Raw genomic sequence first — 22,247 nt, forward strand, 5'->3', positions numbered from 1 at the left:
GGCCACGCACGGTGATCGTAAACCGACCCTAGACAAGGCCTAAAAACCAACACGAAGTTGATCCTCGGAACATCCTGTCTAGGGCTAGCAAACTACACCCTACGCGCCCCTGGATCCTTCGACCCGTTTGTAAGGCCTAACTATGCGGATATTAAACTAATCCTTGAAGAACAAGGAGCAATCATAACGGATCGGATCTACTAAATAAAGATCAAGCGGGGTGCCGCCCTTACACCCAAGATAGGTGTAAGGGCGGCTAGATGCCTAAGGGTTGCACGACGATAGCATATGATATGAAGAACAATGCTAACCCTAAAAACATCTATGATAACTACGTTGCTCGCCATCAAAAGGCTTCGGCACGAGCAACGCATGGAAGACGAATAAGCGTGTGCTGCCTAGATCGCAAGATGCGATCTAGGCAGCATGGTGCTACCGGAAGAAACCCTCGAGACGGGGGAGTTGGCGATGCGCCGAGATTGGTTTGTGTTGAATGTTGATTGTTGTTTATTTCATAAACCCTAGATACATATTTATAGTCCGGGGGACTTTCTAATCCGGGCGTGCACCTAACGGTGCACGGGTCAAACTCTAACTTCTAAATTAAGATGCGATCTACTATAATACGGATACACGGGCAATTTAGCCCAACTTCTTCGTGTCGAGGCCGCTTCGAGAGATCCTCCACGCGTATATCCTTCAAGCCCATCTCACTTACGGCCCATCTCTGATTTGGCCAAAATGCGAGTGATAACACATGCCCCCCTGGTTTTGGTAATGATAATTTCAAAACCACTGCTATTTTCCTTCGAGGGGTCATGTCGTGGCGAGAAGCGAGAACCGTCGCGAGTATTTTTCATCATGACGACTTGCCTTTCCAACTTCTCCGCACGATTTGACGGTTTTTGGCACCACATCCTCGAAAACTGTTCGAACATTAAACCTCCACTCCATCTTCTTTTATTTAACCGCATCGAACAGTTCTCCTCTTCATCCTTTCCGCATTAGCACTCCAAAAGCCCTCCTGCGCCACCATGTCTTCTTCTTCCTCCGCCTCATCGGGACTTTCCATCGAGTCCTCTTCCTCCCACGAGCCGACGCCAGAATGGGACCCACAGGAAGTCCATGCGGCCAACATCCGCCGCGCCATAGAAGCCGGGGAGGAGCCCGGCCATGACTTCTCCGTCTGGTCCGAGGACGACAAGTCCTCGACGGACGGGGAGATCGACCTCCGCTTCCTTGCCGACGGGGAATCGGAGGAGGAGAGCGATGACGATCGCTTCTCCTGGGACGACTTCACCTCCTCCGAGGAGGCGAAGGAGGAGGAGGAGGAGGAGGACGACGACAGCTCCTCCGACGAGCCGCCGGCCAAGCGCTCCGCCCCTGGCCGGGGAACCTCAGCGACTTCGACGAGCGGCGACGACGACGGCGGCGAGGAGGACGAGGACAACGAGGGTCCTGCCGGCGGTCGCTACGGCGGCGACGACGAGCCCGCCGGGAGTAGCGCGCCGGCGGCGGCGACGACGGCGACGATGAGGGCGGCGACGGCCCGTAGATAGGGCCCTTAGCATAGGATCAGTAGTAGATGGGGCAATGTATCCCCTTAGTACTTCCTTTTGGGAGCAATCAGCTCTTTATGTAAGAAATCTCGTTTATCAATGAAGAAATTCCCCAACTTGATTTTGCCGATTTCCTTTATGCCAATTTAGCCGATTTCCCCTCATACTGATTTTGCCGATCGTCACTTAGCCAATGCTCAATGAACCGATGGCCACGCATCGGTCCCCCATAATCCGCTCTTCATCTCTTTGCGTCGGAGTAATCGTGAACTTGGTCAATGCTCAATAAGCCGATGTCAACGTATCAATCCCTCACGGTCTATCCTTCATCTTTTCGACCGATGACTTTGAGCTCTGGTGGACAATGAGGCAGACTAATGCCTTCAAGAGAGTCCTAGAACCGCTGCTGAAACAACTTGTCGTTGAAGCCGAGACTTCTGCGAAACGAGATATCACCTGCTCTGTTCCTTTACGAGCAACCGGATAGCCCGAGCCAACTCTCTATCGGTGATGATGGATCCCTCTTTTGCAAGAACTCGCCACCTTTGAGAGGAATTGCGTTGCGGGACCAGCCGATGACTCTCCAATCGGCTTCTAAAAACAGAGCATCTACCAGGCTAGCTGCCCCCCGAGCCTCAGTCGAGGTGAAAACAGTGATGAGGACACGTAATTCAGACAAATGGACCTGAGCTCGATCATGTCTGAGAGAGCTACCATGCAGAGCCAGCCAGAGCCGATCACTTTTCTTCCGTTGAAAGCCGATGTTGCAGATAATCACCAACGGCTTAATGAGCAAAAGGCTGCCTTGTACGCCAAAACTCCTCTGACAGCATTGCCTTGTCGGAGGTCCTTGAAGAAAAAGGGTTGGCGTGCCTTGAACACGCAGCGGGTAGATCCTGTGTAATTGTGCTAGAGTCGATGGTTATGCATCGGCTTTGTTCCTTGCATATCATGTGAATTTTTTTTTTACGGGCCGATTTTTCATCGGCCCCCAATGTATCACTACACATGTATCGCACATGTTCATCTGATTAGGTGCCCCCCGAGCCGATTCTGCCAGGTAACTGCTGAAATCGGCTCTGTGGTTAGCCAAGGCACTATATGTGAACGTCGGCTCGAGCAGTGTTAGCTTCTTCCAGCTCATTAGCCGACGTAAACCCATTGCCCATTAGATTGACGTTGAACCCAGGCAGAATGAATGGTGAGGATAATTTTGGCCGATTGCTGGAATCGGCCTCCATGTTGCTTGCTCAATGAAGGTTTTGCAATGTTCCTCCATAAATCCTTGGGGCCGATCACATGGATCGGCATCGCCACGTTTGTCCATCGATGTTGCTCTTGTTACACGGTCAGGCCGGTGGATAAAACCAGCCTAACCCCGTCCTTTGTCACGTCGATGCGTTCGCAGTCGTCCAAATCGATGCACGAGAGTGGCTCTTGGCACTGATGTCTCCCAAACGTTCATGCCGGCCGGCTGAAATCTCGGCTGAATCATGCTGCGTGGAAGACTTCTACTTCATCTCCATCCCTTGTATTAGGCATTGGTGCATCGTGGATGGAATGCAACGATTGGCGTGGATCCAATCTCTCCCTAGTAGGACAGCATAGGTGCTCTTCGCTGTCGACAATGAAGAACGTCGTAGGGACGGTTTTCCTTCCTACGGTCAGATCCACGTTCAGAACACCTTGCGCGTCAGATGCTTGGCCGTTGAAATCTCTCAGTGTCACATTGGTCTTGATCAGATCCGAGCTAGAGCGTCCCAACCGACGTAGCATGGAGTATGGCGTAATGTTGACTGCCGCTCCGGTGTCCACCAACATCTTGTTGACAGGCTGCCCATTGATGTAACCTCGCAAGTACAGGGCCTTCAGATGCCTGTAGCTTCTTTCTCGTGGCTTCTCAAAGATGACCGGCCATGGGCCGCAGTCAAGTTGTGCCACAGGTGCTTCGTCTAATCCTGGAGCACTAAACTCCATTGGAAGGATGAACACCATGTTTGTGCCAGCCGATGTCTCATCATCGGCTTTCTTTTGTCTAGGGCGCCACTCTTTCCTTTGTGGCCGACCTTCTTCGTCCAGGGTTCGCTGAATTTTAGCGGCCAGATCAGGCCGCGCCTTCCTCAACGTGTGCGGGTATAACCTTTCGGCTTCTTCCAAACCACGTAGTCGGCTGAACCCTTCGCTTCGGGAACGGCTGAGCCCATCAGGGCACCACCTTGGCCGATGATACTTGTCTTCTTCTTCATCATCGTCCTCTAGTTCCTCGAGATCTTCCACCCGAGCGGACTCAGCATGCTTGTTCCGAGACGGGAGAGGCCCTAAACGTTTGAACACGGACACGTTAGCTGCATCCTTCTTCTTTTGTTTACATTCTGGACAGTTGCCGATTGTGGGCAATCGGCTCATTCCTGAATCCCAGCGGTGTCGAAGAAGGGGCGGTCCCGGTGCCTGTCCACGTCGTCTTGCTCTCTCGACTTTTCCTTGGCGTGGCGCTCATATCGCTCCTCGTCGCGATCATGCCGACGACGTCTCCTGTCGTCCCTAGCCAGACGATCTTTTTCATCATCGTCGTTGTATCGCCGGCGTTGGTCGTATTGACCCACATACTTGTTGAGGAGGTGATCGAGAGAGAGGTCGGCGATATCTTACGTTCCTCACTTCTCCCTCTCGTGATGTAGCGCTTGCCATCGTGACGGAGCCGATCGCGTGGAGCGGCTTCCTCCGTGTCCTTGCTATGAGAGCAGGCTGCCCTCATCTCCGTCCTTACCGAGTGGTGCCCGAGGCCCTACCATGTTGATATTGCACGAGAATCCTGGCTGGCACCCTTCGTGGTAAGTGCACTCCACCATGTTAACGGCGGGGACGGGGTGTGTGTCGACCTTCATGGCGTACTGGCTGAAAATTAGCCGCCCTTGTTCTATCGCCATTTGGATCTGCTGACGCCACACCCTGCGGTCGTTGGTGGCGTGGGTGAACGTGTTATGCCACTTGCAGTATGGCTTTCCGTTCAGCTCCTGCGCCGTGGGGATCTTGTGGCCTTCGGGTACCTTTAGGCTGTTTCTCCTTGAGTAAGAGGTCGAAAATCTGCTCGGCTTTGGTCACGTCGAAGTCGAACCCTTTTGGAGGACCTTGTGGCTTAACCCATTTACGGGACACGGGGCTTGACCCCCGAGCCCATTCGGCCCTTGCTACCTCTTGATCTCCTGCAGCACCTTCATCTTCATCTGCCTCAACCAGGACCACCGCGCGCTTGAATTTATCCTGGTAAACATCCGGGTGGCGGCTGTTCATAGGTCGGCAACCACGCACCATGTGCGCCGGTGAAGGGTAGTACGCTGGGAGGCCACGTCCTTGATCGATGATGAGAGACCCACCACCGCCAAATCGGTGCTTCTTTTTCACTCACATGAACCGAATAGCATCGGTTCCTGACGGTCTGAAGCGGCTGGACGTATTCTCGCCTTGTTTCCCCGCGCTTCGTCGTACTTGTGCTAGATCGGCAATTCCAGCCTCGGAAGCCTACGAGTGATACTTGTATGTGGAGCTGCTCTTCCAAGCTGCTTCCAAGTCCGGATTGAGTCGGGTGGCGGCGATGTGTACCACCCGAAAGCCGATCTGTGAGGGACGTGCGAAGAACCTCACACGCAGCTCATCCGATGCTTGAGATCGTGCCCAGTTTGTGCCAAATATCGGCTCACATGCTCGATGGAGCTGGAACCATCCGATCCATTAAACTTGGTGAAATCGGGGAGCCGATATTTGGGTGGTAGCGGGATCAACTCGTACTCATTGGGGTACGGCTTGGAATAGCCGATTGTCCTCCTTTTCGGCATCATGCCGAAGCTGATCCTCGAGATTGTACAGATCTGATCCGCGGTGATGGGCTGCAGGCGTCGAACTGCGAAGGTTCGCCGGGGTGGCATACTTAGCCAGCCATGCTTGCTTTTCCAGCTGCGAGCCAAGCTGCAGGAGCTGAGCTGCGGGAGGTTTGTCGGAGTGGCGTACTTAGCTAGCCACGTCCGCTTCTCAAGATCTGTTCCCGACGTTCCTCCTGCTGTTCCAGAAGTCCCTGCTGTTGCAGCCTGGTTCGAGAGTGCCCAGTTGCTGCAGTCTGGCACGTATGCGCACGTGTATCCGTGCGGGATCTCCTTGGGCGCCTCATGCAAGAATTGGTAGTCACTAGGGTCACCACCGATCTTGTAGACGACGTATGCCGATGAACTCGGCACTTACGGTGCTGCCAACGCGAGCGGCAGCGGTGGACGGGACCCGGAGTGGCATCTCTCCTTGGTAAGTCCCCGAGCTGGTCCCGACGGAGAATGCTGATGGCTCATGATTTCTGGATCACGCGCGGAGCGACACGCTCCAAAGTGTTCACCGAGGCTCTCGGAATGGCGGTGCAGCGAATGAGCCACCATGAAGTTGATCTCCTAACACGGCGACACTGGTGCGTTCTTCGACGGGGTGGACAGGTCCACTCCATCGAGCGCGCCTTCGGGTGAGAACCCTTTCCACGATGCCATGTGAGCGGGTTACGTGAAAAGAGCCGATGAGGTCGGCTTCGAGGACTGCCTTGATCTCGTCATGCTTCTTCTTGAGCTCTTCGGTCGGATCCTCGTACTTGACCGGAGTGCCTTCCGCCATCTCGGATGTAGATGGCGATGCGGTTGATGTCGAAGATTGTCCCACCGGGCGTGCCGAGAATGTGTTGCGGTCGAAACCCACCGGCGGGCAGCGACGGGCAGCACCGTAGAGCCGGGAATCTCCCGGAGCTGCGGCTGGCCCTGGTCCCTCCGACGACGGCCCGCAAAGCCTTCGGCACGCACGTCCGATGCTTGATGCAAGGGCGTGCCACCTGACCTATACCTGGTCGGGGAAGGTGTTGGATGATGCCTCGCTTAGTTTCTGCATGGCATACACGTAAACATTAAATACGAGCCTCGATCGGCTCTCGGGTTGTCTCGTGAATCGGCTCAAGGAGCCGATCCACCCATGATGCGTACGAGGTGTACGATCGGATGGTGGTCCTGCTTGATCAAGATAAAGCTAAAACGACCTACTACGATTTGGGGTTTTCACCGCATAATCGGAACATCCTACTCGTGATCGAGCACGGCGGCCACGCACGGTGATCGTAAACCGACCCTAGACAAGGCCTAAAAACCAACACGAAGTTGATCCTCGGAACATCCTGTCTAGGGCTAGCAAACTACACCCTACGCGCCATCTGGATCCTTCGACCCGTTTGTAAGGCCTAACAATGCAGATATTAAACTAATCCTTGAAGAACAAGGAGCAATCATAACGGATCGGATCTACTAAATAAAGATCAAGCGGGGTGCCGCCCTTACACCCAAGATAGGTGTAAGGGCGGCTAGATGCCTAAGGGTTGCACGACGATAGCATATGATATGAAGAACAATGCTAACCCTAAAAACATCTATGATAACTACGTTGCTCGCCATCAAAAAGGCTTCAGCACGAGCAACGCATGGAAGACGAATAAACGTGTGCTGCCTAGATCGCAAGATGCGATCTAGGCAGCATGGTGCTTACCCGGAAGAAACCCTCGAGACGGGGGAGTTGGCGATGCGCCGAGATTGGTTTGTGTTGAATGTTGATTGTTGTTTATTTCATAAACCCTAGATACATATTTATAGTCCGGGGGACTTTCTAATCCAGGCGTGCACCTAACCGTGCACGGGTCAAACTCTAACTTCTAAATTAAGATGCGATCTACTATAATACAGATACACGGGCAATTTAGCCCAACTTCTTCGTGTCAGGCCGCTTCAGAGATCCTCCACGCGTATATCCTTCAAGCCCATCTCACTTACGGCCCATCTCCTGATTTGGCCAAAATCTGGTGATAACAGAACTGACTCAACATAAAAGTAAAAGAAAGGCCCTTCGCAGAGGGAAGCATTGATTGCTATATTTGTGCTAGAGCTTTGGTTTTGAAAACAAGAAACAATTTTGTCAACGGTAGTAATAAAGCATATGTGTCATGTAAATTATATCTTACAAGTTGCAAGCCTCATGCATAGTATACTAATAGTGCCCGCACCTTGTCCTAATTAGCTTGGATTACCGGGATTATCGCAATACACATGTTTTGACCAAGTGTCACAAAGGGGTACCTCTATGCCGCCTGTACAAAGGTCTAAGGAGAAAGCTCGCATTTGGATTTCTCGCTTTTGATTATTCTCAACTTAGACATCCATACCGGGACAACATAGACAACGAGATAATGGACTCCTCTTTAATGCATAAGCATGTAGCAACAATTAATGTTCTCATATGAGATTGAGGATATATGTCCAAAACTGAAACTTCCACCATGATTCATGGCTTTAGTTAGCGGCCCAATGTTCTTCTCTAACAATATGCATGCTCTAACCATTAAATGAGTGGTAAATCTCCCTTACTTCAGACAAGATGGACATTCATAGCAACTCACATGATATTCAACAAAGGGTAGTTGATGGCGTCCCCGAGGAACATGGTTATCGCACAACAAGCAACTTAATAAGAGATAAAGTGCATAAGTACATATTCAATACCACAATAGTTTTTAAGCTATTTGTCCCATGAGCTATATATTGCAAAGGTAAAGAATGGAAATTTTAAAGGTAGCACTCAAGAAATTTACTTTGGAATGGCGGAGAAATACCATGTAGTAGGTAGGTATGGTGGACACAAATGGCATAGTGGTTGGCTCAAGGATTTTGGATGCATGAGAAGTATTCCCTCTCGATACAAGGTTTAGGCTAGCAAGGTTTATTTGAAACAAACACAAGGATGAACCGGTGCAGCAAAACTCACATAAAAGACATATTGTAAACATTATAAGACTCTACACCGTCTTCCTTGTTGTTCAAACTCAATACTAGAAATTATCTAGACTTTAGAGAGACCAAATATGCAAACCAAATTTTAGCAAGCTCTTTGTATTTCTTCATTAATGGGTGCAAAGTGTATGATGCAAGAGCTTAAACATGAGCACAACAATTGCCAAGTATAAAATTATTCAAGACATTTTAGAATTACTACATATAGCATTTCCCGATTCCAACCATATAACAATTTAACGAAGAAGATTCAACCTTCGCCATGAATACTATGAGTAAAGCCTAAGGACATATTTGTCCATATGCAACAGCGGAGCGTGTCTCTCTCCCACACAATGAATGCTAGGACCCATTTTATTCAAACAAAAACAAAAACAAACCGACGCTCCAAGCAAAGCACATAAGATGTGATGGAATAAAAATATAGTTTCAGGGGAGGAACCTAATAATGTTGTCGATGAAGAAGGGGATGCCTTGGGCATCCCCAAGCTTAAACGCTTGAGTCTTCTTAAAATATGCAGGGGTGAACCACGGGGCATCCCCAAGCTTAGAAGCTTTCACTCTCCTTGATCATATTGTATCATCCTCCTCTCTTGATCCTTGAAAACTTCCTCCACACCAAACTCGAAACAACTCATTAGAGGGTTAGTGCATAATAAAAATTCACATGTTCAGAGGTGACATAATCATTCTTAACACTTCGGACATTGCACAAAGCTATCTTGGACATTAATGGAACAAAGAAATTCATCCATCATAGCAAAAGAGGCAATGCGAAATAAAAGGCAGAATCTGTCAAAACGGAACGGTCACGTAAAGATGGATTTTATTGAGGCACCAGACTTGCTCAAATGAAAATGCTCAAATTGAATGAAAGTTGCGTACATATCTGAGTATCACGCACGTAAATTGGCATATTTTTCTGAGCTACCTACAGAGAGGCAGGCCGAAATTCGTGACAGCAAAGAAATCTGTTTCTGCGAAGTAATCCAAATCTAGTATGAACCTTACTATCAACGACTTTACTTGGCACAACAATGCACAAAACTAAGATAAGGAGAGGTTGCTACAGTAGTGAACAACTTCCAAGACTCAAATATAAAATAAAAGTACTGTAGTAAAAACATGGGTTGTCTCCCATAAGCGCTTTTCTTTAACGCCTTTCAGCTAGGCGCGAGAAGTGTATATCAAGTATTATCGAGAGATGCAGTATCAACAGCGGGGTTTGGAGTTTTCTCAACCATGCATAGTATTTTGGATACATAGGTTTCAGCGGCTCCCTTTTCATTAGTCTTGGGCTTGCTACTCTCATCAAACAAATTTTCAGGAACAAGCCAAGCATAATTATCATCTAGAGCTTCATGCATCGCTAGGATCTTACATGGTATTGGTGCTTTAATCTCCCCACCATCATTAACACTATTAGTGTACTTAATTCTATCCATATCCATTTTTTCAAGTGTTCATTTAAAATCGGTGATCGTACCAAGCCTCTCATGCTTACTAAAAACTTTTCTAGCTTCTTTAGCTATATCCGCAAATTCTCGCACTAAGACTTTTAGAACAAAATCTCTCTTCTCTCCCCGCTCCATATCAGAAAGTGTAAGAAACATGTGTTGTATCATGGGGTTGAGACTAATAAATCTAGCTTCCATCATGCGTACCAAACAAACGAGAGGCATCTTCATAAGTAGGGACAGCTTTTGCAAGGGGTATATCTTTAAGATCTTCATGCATACTAACATGGGTGAAAAATTCTTCTATATTATCTCTTCCAATTATAGACCCTTGTCCCACAGGTATATCTTTTACAGTAAAATTAAAAGGAAACATGTTGAAATAAGTCAAGCAAATGCAAGTAACTAAATTTTTTGTGTTTTTGATATAGAGTGCAAAACAGTAAATAAAGTAAAGCTAGCAACTAATTTTTTTGTGTTTTGATATAATGCAGCAAACAAAGTAGTAAATAAAATAAAGCAAGACAAAAACAAAGTAAAGAGATTGGATTGTGGAGACTCCCCTTGCGGCGTGTCTTGATCTCCCGGCAACGGCGCCGGAAAAAGAGCTTGATACGCGTACAACACGTGTCCGTTGGGAATCCCAAGAGGAAGGTGTGATGCGTACGGCGGCAAGTTTTCCCTCGAGTAAGAAACCAAGGTTTATCGAACCGGTAGGAGCCAAGAAGCACGTCGAAGGTTGATGGCGGCGGGATGTAGTGCGGCGCAACACCAGGGATTCGGCGCCAACGTGGAACCCGCACGACACAACCAAAGTACTTTGCCCCAACGAAACGGCGAGGTTGTCAATCTCACCGGCTGGCTGTAACAAAGGATTAGATGTATAGTGTGGATGATGATTGTTTGCAGAAAACAGTAGAACAAGTATTGCAGTAGATTGTATTCAATGTAAAAGAATGGACCGGGGTCCACATTTCACTAGAGGTGTCTCTCCCATAAGATAAATAGCATGTTGGGTGAACAAATTACAGTCTGGCAATTGACAAATAGAGAGAGCATGACAATGCACATACATGATATGATAAGTATTGTGAGATTTAATTGGGCATTACGACAAAGTGCATAGACCGCTATCCAGCATGCATCTATGCCTAAAAAGTCCACCTTCAGGTTATCATCCGAACCCCTTCCAGTATTAAGTTGCAAACAACAGACAATTGCATTAAGTATGATGCGTAATGTAATCAATAACTACATCCTTGGACATAGCATCAATGTTTTATCCCTAGTGGCAAAAGCACATCCACAACCTTAGAACTTTCTGTCACTGTCCCAGATTTAATGGAGGCATGAACCCACTATCGAGCATAAATACTCCCTCTTGGAGTTAAGAGCAAAACTTGGCCGAGCCTCTACTAACAACGGAGAGCATGCAAGATCATAAACAACACATAGGTAATAGATTGATAATCAACATACCATAGTATTCTCTATCCATCGGATCCCGACAAACACAACATATAGCATTACCGATAGATGATCTTGACCATGTTAGGCAGCTCACAAGATCCAGACAATGAAGCACATAAGGAGAAGACGACCATCTAGCTACTGCTATGGACCCATAGTCCAGGGGTGAACTACTCACTCATCACTCCGGAGGCGACCATGGCGGTGAAGAGTCCTCCGGGAGATGATTCCCCTCTCGCGGCAGGTGCGCGAAGGCGATCTCCTGAATCCCCCGAGATGGGATTGGCGGCGGCGTCTCTGGAAGGTTTTCCGTATCGTGGATCTCGGTACTGGGGGTTTCGCGACGAAGGCTTTAAGTAGGCGGAAGGGCAGGTCAAGAAGCGACGCGAGGGGCCCACACAACAGGGCCGCGCGGCCAGGAGGTGGGCCGCGCCGCCCTGGCGTGTCGCCGCCTCGTCGCCTCACTTCGTTTCCCTTTCGGTCTTCTGGAAGCTTCGTGGAAAAATAGGCCCCTGGGCGTTGATTTCGTCCAATTCCGAGAATATTTCCTTACTAGGATTTACGAAACCAAAAACAGCGAGAAAACAACAAACTGGCTCTTCGGCATCTCGTTAATAGGTTAGTGCCGGAAAATGCATAAATACGACATAAAGTATGCATAAAACATGTAGATATCATCAATAATGTGGCATGGAACATAAGAAATTATCGATACGTCGGAGACGTATCAATCACCGCGTTCACTTCCATGGAACGACGATGTAGGCTCTGCCTGTCTGTCGGCTCAGTGACGAACACGACACAGCACATATCTGGATCTTCATAAACATTCCGGCCCAAAGGTGCCGGTGGAGGTGGTTGGCCGTGGCCTTCTCCCACCGATTGACTTGCTTGGCATCTTGCTGCTTGTTTGGCGTGAGGCTGCACCGGTAAAGCATTTGCTCCGATGAGCGGTGGTGGTGGTGGTAGTTGTTGCTGGCGCAGCATATCTTGTGGTGGTGGCAACATTGTGGTGCACCCTTGTGCTTGCGCATCTTTTACTGCTCCCTTTTGCATCAGGTACTTGGTCCAGGAACAATCCTTTGTCAGGTGGTTTGACGGATGAGCCGGATTCGGCGTGTGCCACCGGCAAGGTTGATCCATGGCGGCTTCCATGGTGTATTTCACGGGTTCTTGCCAATTCTTTTTCTGGCCCCAGGGTTTCTTTTCGACCCATTGTTTCTTAGGACCCGCCCATGGCTGCGATCCAGTTTTTTGCCTCTGGCTGCCGCTGGCATCAGAGTTTTCTTGCACAGCAGCAACTTGCTGCGGAGCGTACCTTCGATCCGGGAAATCTTCCCTCCTTTTGTTGTTCCGGTTGTCCCGGTATTGTTCCTGGCGCTGCTGAGGCGGGTTTGACTGTTCCGGCTCAGCTTGCACCGCCGGTTGCATTGGGTCTCCCAACGCATAGTTATCCGCCACACGTATCATCTCTGCCAAAGTTGTTGGCATGTTTCGCTGTAGCTTTTGCCACAACGGCGAACCTCTGCGGCATCCATTGCAAAACCAAGCTATGGCTTGCGCTTCTATCACCCCTTCACAAGAGTTTCAAATGGAGTTCCACCGGGTCAGGTAGTCCCGGTGCATTTCTGCGGGCGGCTGCACGCACAAGGCGAGCTGCTGAGGCCTGTTTGGCCTTCGGTAGGTGCTGCTGAAGTTGCTCACAAAAGCTTCCTCAAAGTCCAACCAACCGTTTATGCTTCCTGCCGGCAAGTTGTTCAACCAGATTCTTGCTGGTCCCACTAAAAACGTTGGCACAATTCTCACGGCCCAACACAGGTTTCCTCCTCCGGCTACACATCCTCCGCCGCCAGCGACGTATACCGCGGTCACATAATCCGCGAGCCAATCTTCCGGCTTAGTGGTGCCATCATATGTTTTGGTGTCACGGGGCAACTGGAAGTTGCGGACCGGTGGTTGCTCTTTCATGATCCTTGGGCCAAAGCACTTTGGACCCGGAGGACCCTCTGCCTCTATCATTTCGAGACGGGTACACTCTGTCCGGACGGTGCCTCGCATCCCGTTCGGCAGGTGTGTCTTTCTCCCACGCGCTCTCCCAAAGGGTTCCGGTAAGCGGTGAGTCTTGTCGAGTCGGCTTCATCGTAACGTTCTGGTACCGCGGCCCTTGCCTGTCGGTACCTTGGTGGAGGCATCTCCTCCTCATCATACGCTGCCCTTGCAGGCTGGATAGTTTGCCCGGTTTCATATCTACCGGCGTGATTGTTTCCGGCATAGCCTCCTTTGGCGTAGCCTCGATCTGCCCCTTGGCTTTTCCTACCGGCATCGTGTTGCCCGGCTTGTTGTTTTCCGGCAAGAACCGGGTCGTACACAGTCATCTGCTGTGCGTTCATCTCTTTTTCTCTCCTTCTGTCCGGATGGGGGGACGAGGCCTGCCCATGGGACTTGCTTCCGACATTCTTTGTTGAACGCGCGGATTTTGAGGCCGCAGCCTTGTTCAGCTTAGCCAGCTGCTCGAGCGTTCTGCTGCTCGATAGTTTCTAGCAGCTCTCTAACACGCTCTTGCTTGTTTTGCTAAAGCATCTCCGGAAAGCGATTCACATAGCTCTCCTGCAGCCTTAGCAGCTTTTATAGTTTTATCCGAGACTCTTGTACTTAGGTTTTTCTACGATGCTAACAGATGCAGAGGTACTTTTTCCGGCAAGAACTTCCTTACGCAAATCCTGATCTAGATTGCGAGCTTTAAGCCGGTTCTCCGGTATCCTAGCAGCATGAACGCTAACAGAAGCAAAGCCATGGGCAGCGTTGTACTCACGTAGGGTCAGGTTCAGCTCGCGGCTGCGCCCGGACGATGTCGGCGCCGTTCGCGAGCAGCTTCGGCGGCTGTGCCTCCAGCTCCGCTCGAGCCGGCTGCCGGGTCGATGTTACGCGCGATGGGCGTTGCCAGCACGTTCATCGCCGCTTGGAGTGGTGTTTCCGGTGGTGCGGAAGATGCTTCCGCAGCGCCAGCGTCGCGCTCCAGCGGTGGCTTGGCCGCACGGGTCGAAGCCGCACGACCAGCACCTTCATCCACAGCCTCCTTGCCCGCGCCGGCCACGCCAGCCATCATCACGTCGACGCTGCCGGCGGCGCGGCCAGCACGGAGACACCTTGGCGGGTCCGGTGCCACCGGCACCGGCGAGAGGCGCCAGCGCACGGGGACGGTGCCGAAGTAGACGCGGTGGCTGCCCGAACTCGATGATGCGGCCGTTCTTGGGGAAGATGCCGCCGTTGGCGAAGCAGCCCGCGTTGTCGTTGATGAAGTCCATGGAGTAGAGGCGCTGGACGAGCGCAGACACCGTCCGCTCGCCGGCGACCTCGAGGATGCCCTCCTGAATATGAACTCCAGCAAGCGCCACTTCATGCCCCACGGTGGGCGCCAACTGTCGTCGTGGGGAACAGATAGATGCCATAGGATGGCTTAAGTTGGGGCCGAATGGACGCTAGAGGATTCGGGGGAGGGTTTGTGATTAGATGGGATGAACTTCCGGATGGTTTCCTCAAGAACTTAGCCAAGGCTAGAGGTTGAAGAAGAAAGACATAAGGAAGAACTCGCTCTAGATCATCTTCTTTATTGATCTCCACGGAGTTACAAGTTTGTGCTTACGGGATCTCTCCCTCTCTTCTCATCGCTCCCGAGTACGGGTGTGCCCCCTCTCCTTATATAGGGGAGAGGGTGGCTTACAGGGCAAGAAACCCTAATGGCATCTTTGACTAGACAAACTACTTTACAAAGTTGCTTTAATCATAGATGACATCGGGGTCTTTTTTAATCAGGGGGGCTGACGTCCTCCGGCTTCTTTGATCGTCACCCTCCTCTTTATCGTCAGGCCTTCGTTTAAAGCTACTTTGCTTAGCTCATCTTTGTCCTCTAGCTGCGAAGAGAATCTTTGACCAGTCCTGCCGACGTGCTCTTCTTTCCGGTAGCCCGGTGTCTTCTTTACCCGGTTCCGGTATACCCCTCTTGGGGATACCGGCTTAGCTTTACTTAGCCAAACTCTTATCTTTGTGCTCCGGTATAAACATTAAACCGGTATCTTGATGGTCCAAACCATCCGGTTTTGGCATGCCTTTGGCATACCGGGGGTCATCCCCCCAACAACGAGCCCGAACGAGCAGATCAAGCGACGGGCGGCGAGGAGGCTGCCGTGGTCGCCACCAGATGCCCTCCATCGCTGGACTCGAGTAGGGAGGGGCGCGGTGGAGGTCCTGCTGCCTTCTTCTGCTCCGGCCAAGGGGAAAGGAGGGGTGGAGGAGAGGGAGCCTAGCCGGCTGCCGCGCGAGCTCCCGCACGCCCTCGCACACACCATCAGCGGCACTATTCCCGCACGCCTCCACCGGCTGCACTGCTCCTTGCCAGCCCTTGTGGAGGTCGCCCGCGCTGCTCTCGCGCGCCGACCCGCGTCGTCCCTACGGAGACCGGCCGCACCGCCCCTTGCCAGCGCCGGCGGGCCCTTCCGGAGGTTGGCCGCGCCGCCTGTCGCCCGCGCCGGCGATTCCAGAGAGGAACGCGGTGGAGGTACAGGATTGGGGGAGAGTCGCGCGCGGGGATTGGGAGAGACGGCTAGGGTTTGCCGGCCGTGGCCGGGCCGGGCGGGCTTTTTAGCGACCCATGGATAAAACGCGGGTCCGCGCGAGGGCCTCGCCCCCTGGACGGAACGGCCGGCCGAGATCGCGCCATATCAGCTCGATCGGACGACCGAAAATCCAAACGCCTGTGAGACCCCCTGTGGGGGGCATCATATACACCTTCAGAATCAACCGAGCGGCAGATATCCGGTGCCTTGCTAAAATAGAAAAGAGTAATGTAATGGTTACAGAAACTTTGAACTCCACAAACTTAGGAACTGGAACAAAATCAGCCGATCGGGCAGCTGCGCATAGCACAAAACTCTAATAAACTTCAGTTACACATTCCGCAGCAAGAAAGAACATACTCCAACTAGTATTCGTTTCATCGATCTACAATTTCAGATCGGAGTACATTAAAATCTCAAGCAAGCTACCACGGCACGGATGTGCGCGGGCTATCCTTCACACGTACGTCGTCGTCTTCACGCGTAGGAGTCCCGGCGGCGGCGGCGGACGTCGACGCCTTGGTTGGCCTTCTCGCACTCGTCGATCCACTCGCTGTAGACGTCGATGGGCTCGGTGAGGGCGTGCGCCTTCGTGGAGTAGCTCTCCTGGCACACGAAGCACTTGACCACTGCGAACCATTCCTTGCGGTCGATCTCGCAGTCGACGCTCCCGGCGTGGTTGCAGAAGGGGCAGCAGAAAATCTTGTCCAGCTTCACCGCCGGCTTCTTCCGCGACGCCATCTTTGAGTTCGCCGACTTCCGCTTCGCCATCGAGCTAGCAGGGATCCCTCGCGCACAGTCGCAAGAAGAGTTGAGGTTCGCGGGTTGGCAACAGCAAGACTTATCGAAGACGATCGAAGAGAGATCGATGTGTTCGTTTGGCCGTAATGGAGGCACTGGGTGCGCGCTTATAAAGGATTTGGCGTGCGCGTTAGCTGTATCCCGGCCGGCCGTCTCCGACACCGCCTCGGCCAAACCCTGCAGTACGAACTATTATTAACCGCCTTGCCACCGCCGAGATCGAGTCGGATTCGTCCATGCGTACGACGTGTCAACGCGCAGGCCGCAGGCAGAGTAATTTCGCCCATCGGGCAGGACGAGGCTTGGAAGGCACGGTTCGAATTTTAAGTGAAAAAACAAGGTTGAGGAGAGCTCAGAGCTCTTCAATTCTCTATCCAGGCCGGTCTAATATAGCTGTTCACCTTTTCGTTTCTTGTTTTTGGGTGGATAGAGCAGTTCAACTGACGACTCAATTTGTGAACTTTAAACACGATAGAAACTTTGCAATGCAATACTGAATCCGATTGTATCCCCATAGCCTGTCAGTTGTTTGCAGCAAGGAGGCACACAAAATTAAAATGCATTTCTTTTGAGAAACGCAGTACAAACGTAGACGTTGACATAAAGACGCATACACTGACCCCTATGAACGCACACATGCACACCCTACCCCTATGAGCATCTTCGGAAGACTGAGCCGGCGGATTGGATCTTGAAATTGACGAAATCACCGTAGGCGCCTCGCTTTCGACGGGAACGTCGCCTCTTAAAATACATTTTGTATATAAATAAAAAATGATCACCTCTTGTTGACAATCAATACCATACATACATATAGTAACAAATAATACATGGTCGATGAAACTGTTGACGTCAGAAACCCCCTGGCGGGCAGAGACGGGCAACACGGTAGAGCCGGGAACAACTAGGGCTGCGGCTGGCCCCAGTCCCTCAGAGCGACGGCCCGCAAAGCCTCCTGGTCGCACGTCCGATGTTTATCACAAGGGCGTGCCACCTGACCTATACCTGGTCAGGAAGGTGTGGATGATGCCTCGCTTGGTTTCCTGCAGGGCACACACGTAAACGTTAAATACGAGCCTCGATCGGCTCTCGAGGTTATCCTGTGAATCGGCTCAAAGAGCCGATCCACCCATGATCCGGACGGGGTGTCCGAATATATGGTGGTCCTGCTTGATCAAGGTAAAGCTAATGAGATCTACGACGATTTAGGGTTTTCACCGCATAATCGGATCATCCTACTCACGATTGGGCCTCGCGCTCGCGCACGGTGATCGTAAGCCGATCCTAGACAGGGCCTAAAAACCAACACGAGGTTGATCCTCGGAACATCCTTTCTAGGGCTAGCAAACGCCACCCTACACGCCGCTGGATCCTCCAACCCTTTGTAAGGCCTAACTATTGCGGATGTTAAACTAATCCTTGATAAAACAAGGAGCAACCGTAACGGATCAGATCTACTAAACTATGATCAAGCGGGGTGCCGCCCCTACACCTAAGATAGGTGTAAGGGCGGCTAGACATGCAAGGGTTGCACTACGATAGCATGTAATTTGAAGAACAATGCTAACCCTAACATGTCTAAGATAACTACGTTGCTCGCCATCAAAAAGGCTTCAGTACGAGCAACGCATGAACAACGTGGGCAGGCTTGTGCTGCCTAGATCGCAAGATGCGATCTAGGCAGCATGATGCTTACCGGTAGAAACCCTCGAGACGAAGGAGTTGGCGATGCGCCGAGATTTGTTTGTGGTTGAACGTTGGTTGTTGTTTATTCCATAAACCCTAGATACATATTTATAGTCCAGCGGACTTTCTAATGTGGGCGTGCACCAAACCGTGCACGGGTAAGATTCTAACTTCTAAACTAAGATGCGATCTAATATATTACAGATACATAGGCAATTAAGCCCAACTTGGTATAAAAGGCCGATTCACATATTTCTTCTATATATATATTCTTCGAGTCCATCTTGATCGCGGCCCACCTCTGACTCGGTCAAATTCTGGTGATAACACATGCCCCCCTGGTTTTGGAAATGACATTTCCAAAATCATTATGCTCTTCTTTCGTCGGGTCATGTCGTGGCAGAGCAGAAGTGCCGCAGAATCCTCATCATGATGCCTTGCCCCTTCCACTTCTCCACGCGGCCACAAAATTTTCCTGTTGGGTAACATCTCCTCGGAAACTGCTGTGGCATTGAATCCCTCTCATATCCCCTTTATTTAACCGCTCTAAACAGTTTGCGTCTCCTTCGTCCTCCTCGCATTAGCACCAAAAAAACCTCTGTGCCGCCATGTCTTCTTCCTCCTCCTCCGAGCTTTCCTACGGGTCCGACTCCTCCCGCGAGACGCCGCCGGAAATTCGTGCCCCAGAAGAATGGGACGAGGAGAGCCACGCCTCCTCCATTTGGTCTGAGGACGACAAGTCCTTGACCAGCGGGGATGAAGATCTTCAGTTCCTCGCCGACGGGGAACTGGAGTCAAAAAGCGAGGACGACCAGTTCTCCTGGGACGGCTGCCCCACCTCTGAAGAAGAGGGAGAGGAAGACGACGACGACGACGACTCCCTCGAGGGCTACCCACCGGCGAAACACCTCCGCATGTGGTGGGACGACGACAGCAGCGACGATGAAGACGGGGATGAAGCCCCCGTGGAGGGCTACGGGAGTAGCGACGAGGAGCCCATCGGCAGCAGTGCCGATGAGAGTTCTGAGGATGACGATGAGGGCAGTGATGGCCCGTAGATTAGGATCTACTAGCATAGGCCTAGCAGTAGTAGATTGGTCAATAGACCCTCCTTTTGTTCTTCCTTCTTTGAGCAATCAGCTCTTCCTTTGTAAGAAATCCTGTTTATTAATGAAGAAATTTCCCCAATTTGATTTTGCCGATTTCCCTTGAACCGATTCTCAATGAGCCGATGACAACGCATCGGTCTCTCGTAATCCGCCCTTTCTTCCTTCGACCACAGGGTGACCGGAATCTTGGTCAAAACTCAATAAGCCGATGTCAACACATCAAGTCTTCACGAATTACCCTTCATCTTCTCGAATAATAATAAACTTGAGTTCCACCAGATCATCACCTTTGACGGAAATCGTTGCGCAGGACTAACCGACGGCCACCTAATCGGCTTTCAAAAACGGGGCCTCCATCAGGCCAGTTGCCCCCCGAGTCTCAGTCAAGGCGAACAGATACGAGGGCATACCATTCGGACGGATGGGCACGGGCTAGGCCGTGTCCGAGAGAACTATCATGCGAGATCCAGCCGATTCCCATTAAAATCGGCTCTCCCGAGGCGAGAGAACCTTCAGGGTGAGCTGCCCCCCGAGCTTATTCAGTTCTTCCTGCCCCTTGCCTGCCAGATCGGCTCCTTTCCTTTGGCAGATCTAACACAATCCACCCTTGACCTGATCTGCACGTCCTAAGTTGCTCTTGGCATTGTTCTTGAAGAGAGGATCCGAGCCCTTAAACCACTCCATTGAGGAGTTCTTCCATTAAAATCTCCCTTCGTGCTCCATTGATCCTCTGAACGTACCAGTTATTCCTCTTGAGTCGATGGCCATGCATCGGCTTTCATATCCTCAAGTCGATGTCTGCTGCATCGGCTGTGCTCAAAATGTTTCGAATTTTTTGAGATTTTTTTTTTACGCGGCCGACTTATGCATCGGCCCCCACACTCCAATACCCATCACCAAGGGATGAGCTACTTCTACTGCATATCCTCGTGTTTTATCCACCTGGGTGCCCCCCCGAGCCGATTCTATCCAGAGAATTGATGGTATCGGCTCTGTTGGATAACATGTTGAACCCAGGCAGAATGGATGGTGAGGATAATTTTGGCCGATTGCTGGAATCGGCCTCCATGCTGCTTGTTCGATGAAGGTTTTGTAATGTCCCTTCATAAAAATTTTTGGGGCCAATCACAAGGATCAGCCTCGCCACATTAGCTTATTGACGAGCTCTTGCTACTCGCTCAGGCCGGTAAATAAAACCAGCCCAATCTCTGATTTTACCCTGTTGGTGCGCTCGCTGTCGTCCACCTTGAGTGCATCGTATAATCGTGGAGCACTAAGCTTCGTCGGAAGAACGAGCACCATGTTTGTGCCAGCCGATGTTTCATCATCGGCTTTCCTTTGCTTGGGGCGCCACTCCATTTTACGTGGACGACCCTCTTCATCCGGGGTTCGCTGAACCTTCGCAGCCAGATCGGGCCTTGCCTTCCTCAATGTATGCAAGTATAACCTCTCGGCTTCTTCCGGGCCGCGCAATCGTTGAACCCTGCGTTTCGAGAACGGCTGAGTCCATCGGGGCACCACCTTGGCCGGTGATACCTGTCTTCTTCTTCTCCCTCGTCTTCGAATCTTCGAGATCCGTCAACCGAGGGGACTCAGCTCGTTTGCTGCGTGGCGGGAGAGGTCCCAAGCGCTCGAACACGGACACGTTGGCTGCCTCCTTCTTCTTCCGGTTGCATTCCGGGCAATTGCCGATTGTTGGTAATCGGCTCATTCCTGAATCCCAGCAGTGCCTGAAGAAGGGACAATCCCAGTGCCTATCCTCGTCGTTTTGCTCCCTTGCCTTTTCCTTGGCACAACGCTCGTGCTCCTCCTCGTCGCGATTATGCCGACGGTGTCTTCTGGCTTCTCTAGCCAGACGATCTCTTTCATCATCATCGCTGGACCGTCGGCGTTGGTCGTCTCGACTCACATACTTGTTGAGGAGGTGATCGGAGAGAGGTCGGCTGATATCTTATGTTCTTCACTTCTCCCTCTGTTACGTAGCGCTTGCCATCTTGGCGGAGCCGATCGCGTGGAGCGGCTTCCTCTGTATCTTTGCTATGAGAGCAGCTGCCCTCATCTCCATCCTTGCCAGTGTGGTGTCCAGATCCTACCATGTTGATGCTGAACGAAGATCCTGGCCGGCAACCTTCATGGTAAGAATACTCCACCATGTTAACGGCGGGGAAAGGGTGTGTGTCGACCTTCATGGCGTGCGGTTAAAAATCAACCGTCCGTTTTCTATCGCCAGTTGGATCTGCTGCCGCCACACCCTGCAGTCGTTGGTGGTGTGGGTGAACGTGTTATGCCACTTGCAGTATGGCTTTCCGTTCAGCTCTTTCACCGTGGGGATCTTGTGGCCTTCGGGTACTTTTATATGCTTCTCCGTGAGTAAGAGATCAAAAATCTGCTCAGTTTTGGTCACGTCGAAGTCGAACCCTTTCGGAGGGCCTTGTGGCTTCACTCATTTGCAGGTCACGGGGCCTGTCGCTCGAGTCCATTCAGCCACTTGCTACCTCTCGATCTCCCGCAGCACCTTCGTCCTCGTACGCCTCAACCGGGGTCACCGGGCGCTTGAATTTGTCTGGTAAACATGCGGGTGGCGCTTGTTCATATGCTGACAACTACGCACCATGTGCGCCAACGAAGGGTAGTTTGCTTGGGAGGCCACGTCCTTGATTGATGATGAGAGACCCACCACCGCCAACTCGACTTGCTTCTT

At 51.2% G+C, this 22,247-nt stretch overlaps 1 protein-coding gene across 1 annotated transcript; it reads right to left on the reverse strand.

The window, feature by feature from the left end:
• Positions 1-16,427: 16,427 nt before the first annotated feature.
• Positions 16,428-16,721, reverse strand: LOC124705612 (transcription elongation factor 1 homolog). Its single transcript, XM_047237322.1, has one exon. The coding sequence runs from the start codon at positions 16,719-16,721 to the stop codon at positions 16,428-16,430; it is 294 nt and encodes a 97-aa protein (XP_047093278.1).
• Positions 16,722-22,247: the final 5,526 nt, after the last annotated feature.

Source organism: Lolium rigidum, chromosome 1, assembly GCF_022539505.1.
Source record: "Lolium rigidum isolate FL_2022 chromosome 1, APGP_CSIRO_Lrig_0.1, whole genome shotgun sequence".
Lineage (NCBI taxonomy): Eukaryota > Viridiplantae > Streptophyta > Magnoliopsida > Poales > Poaceae > Lolium > Lolium rigidum.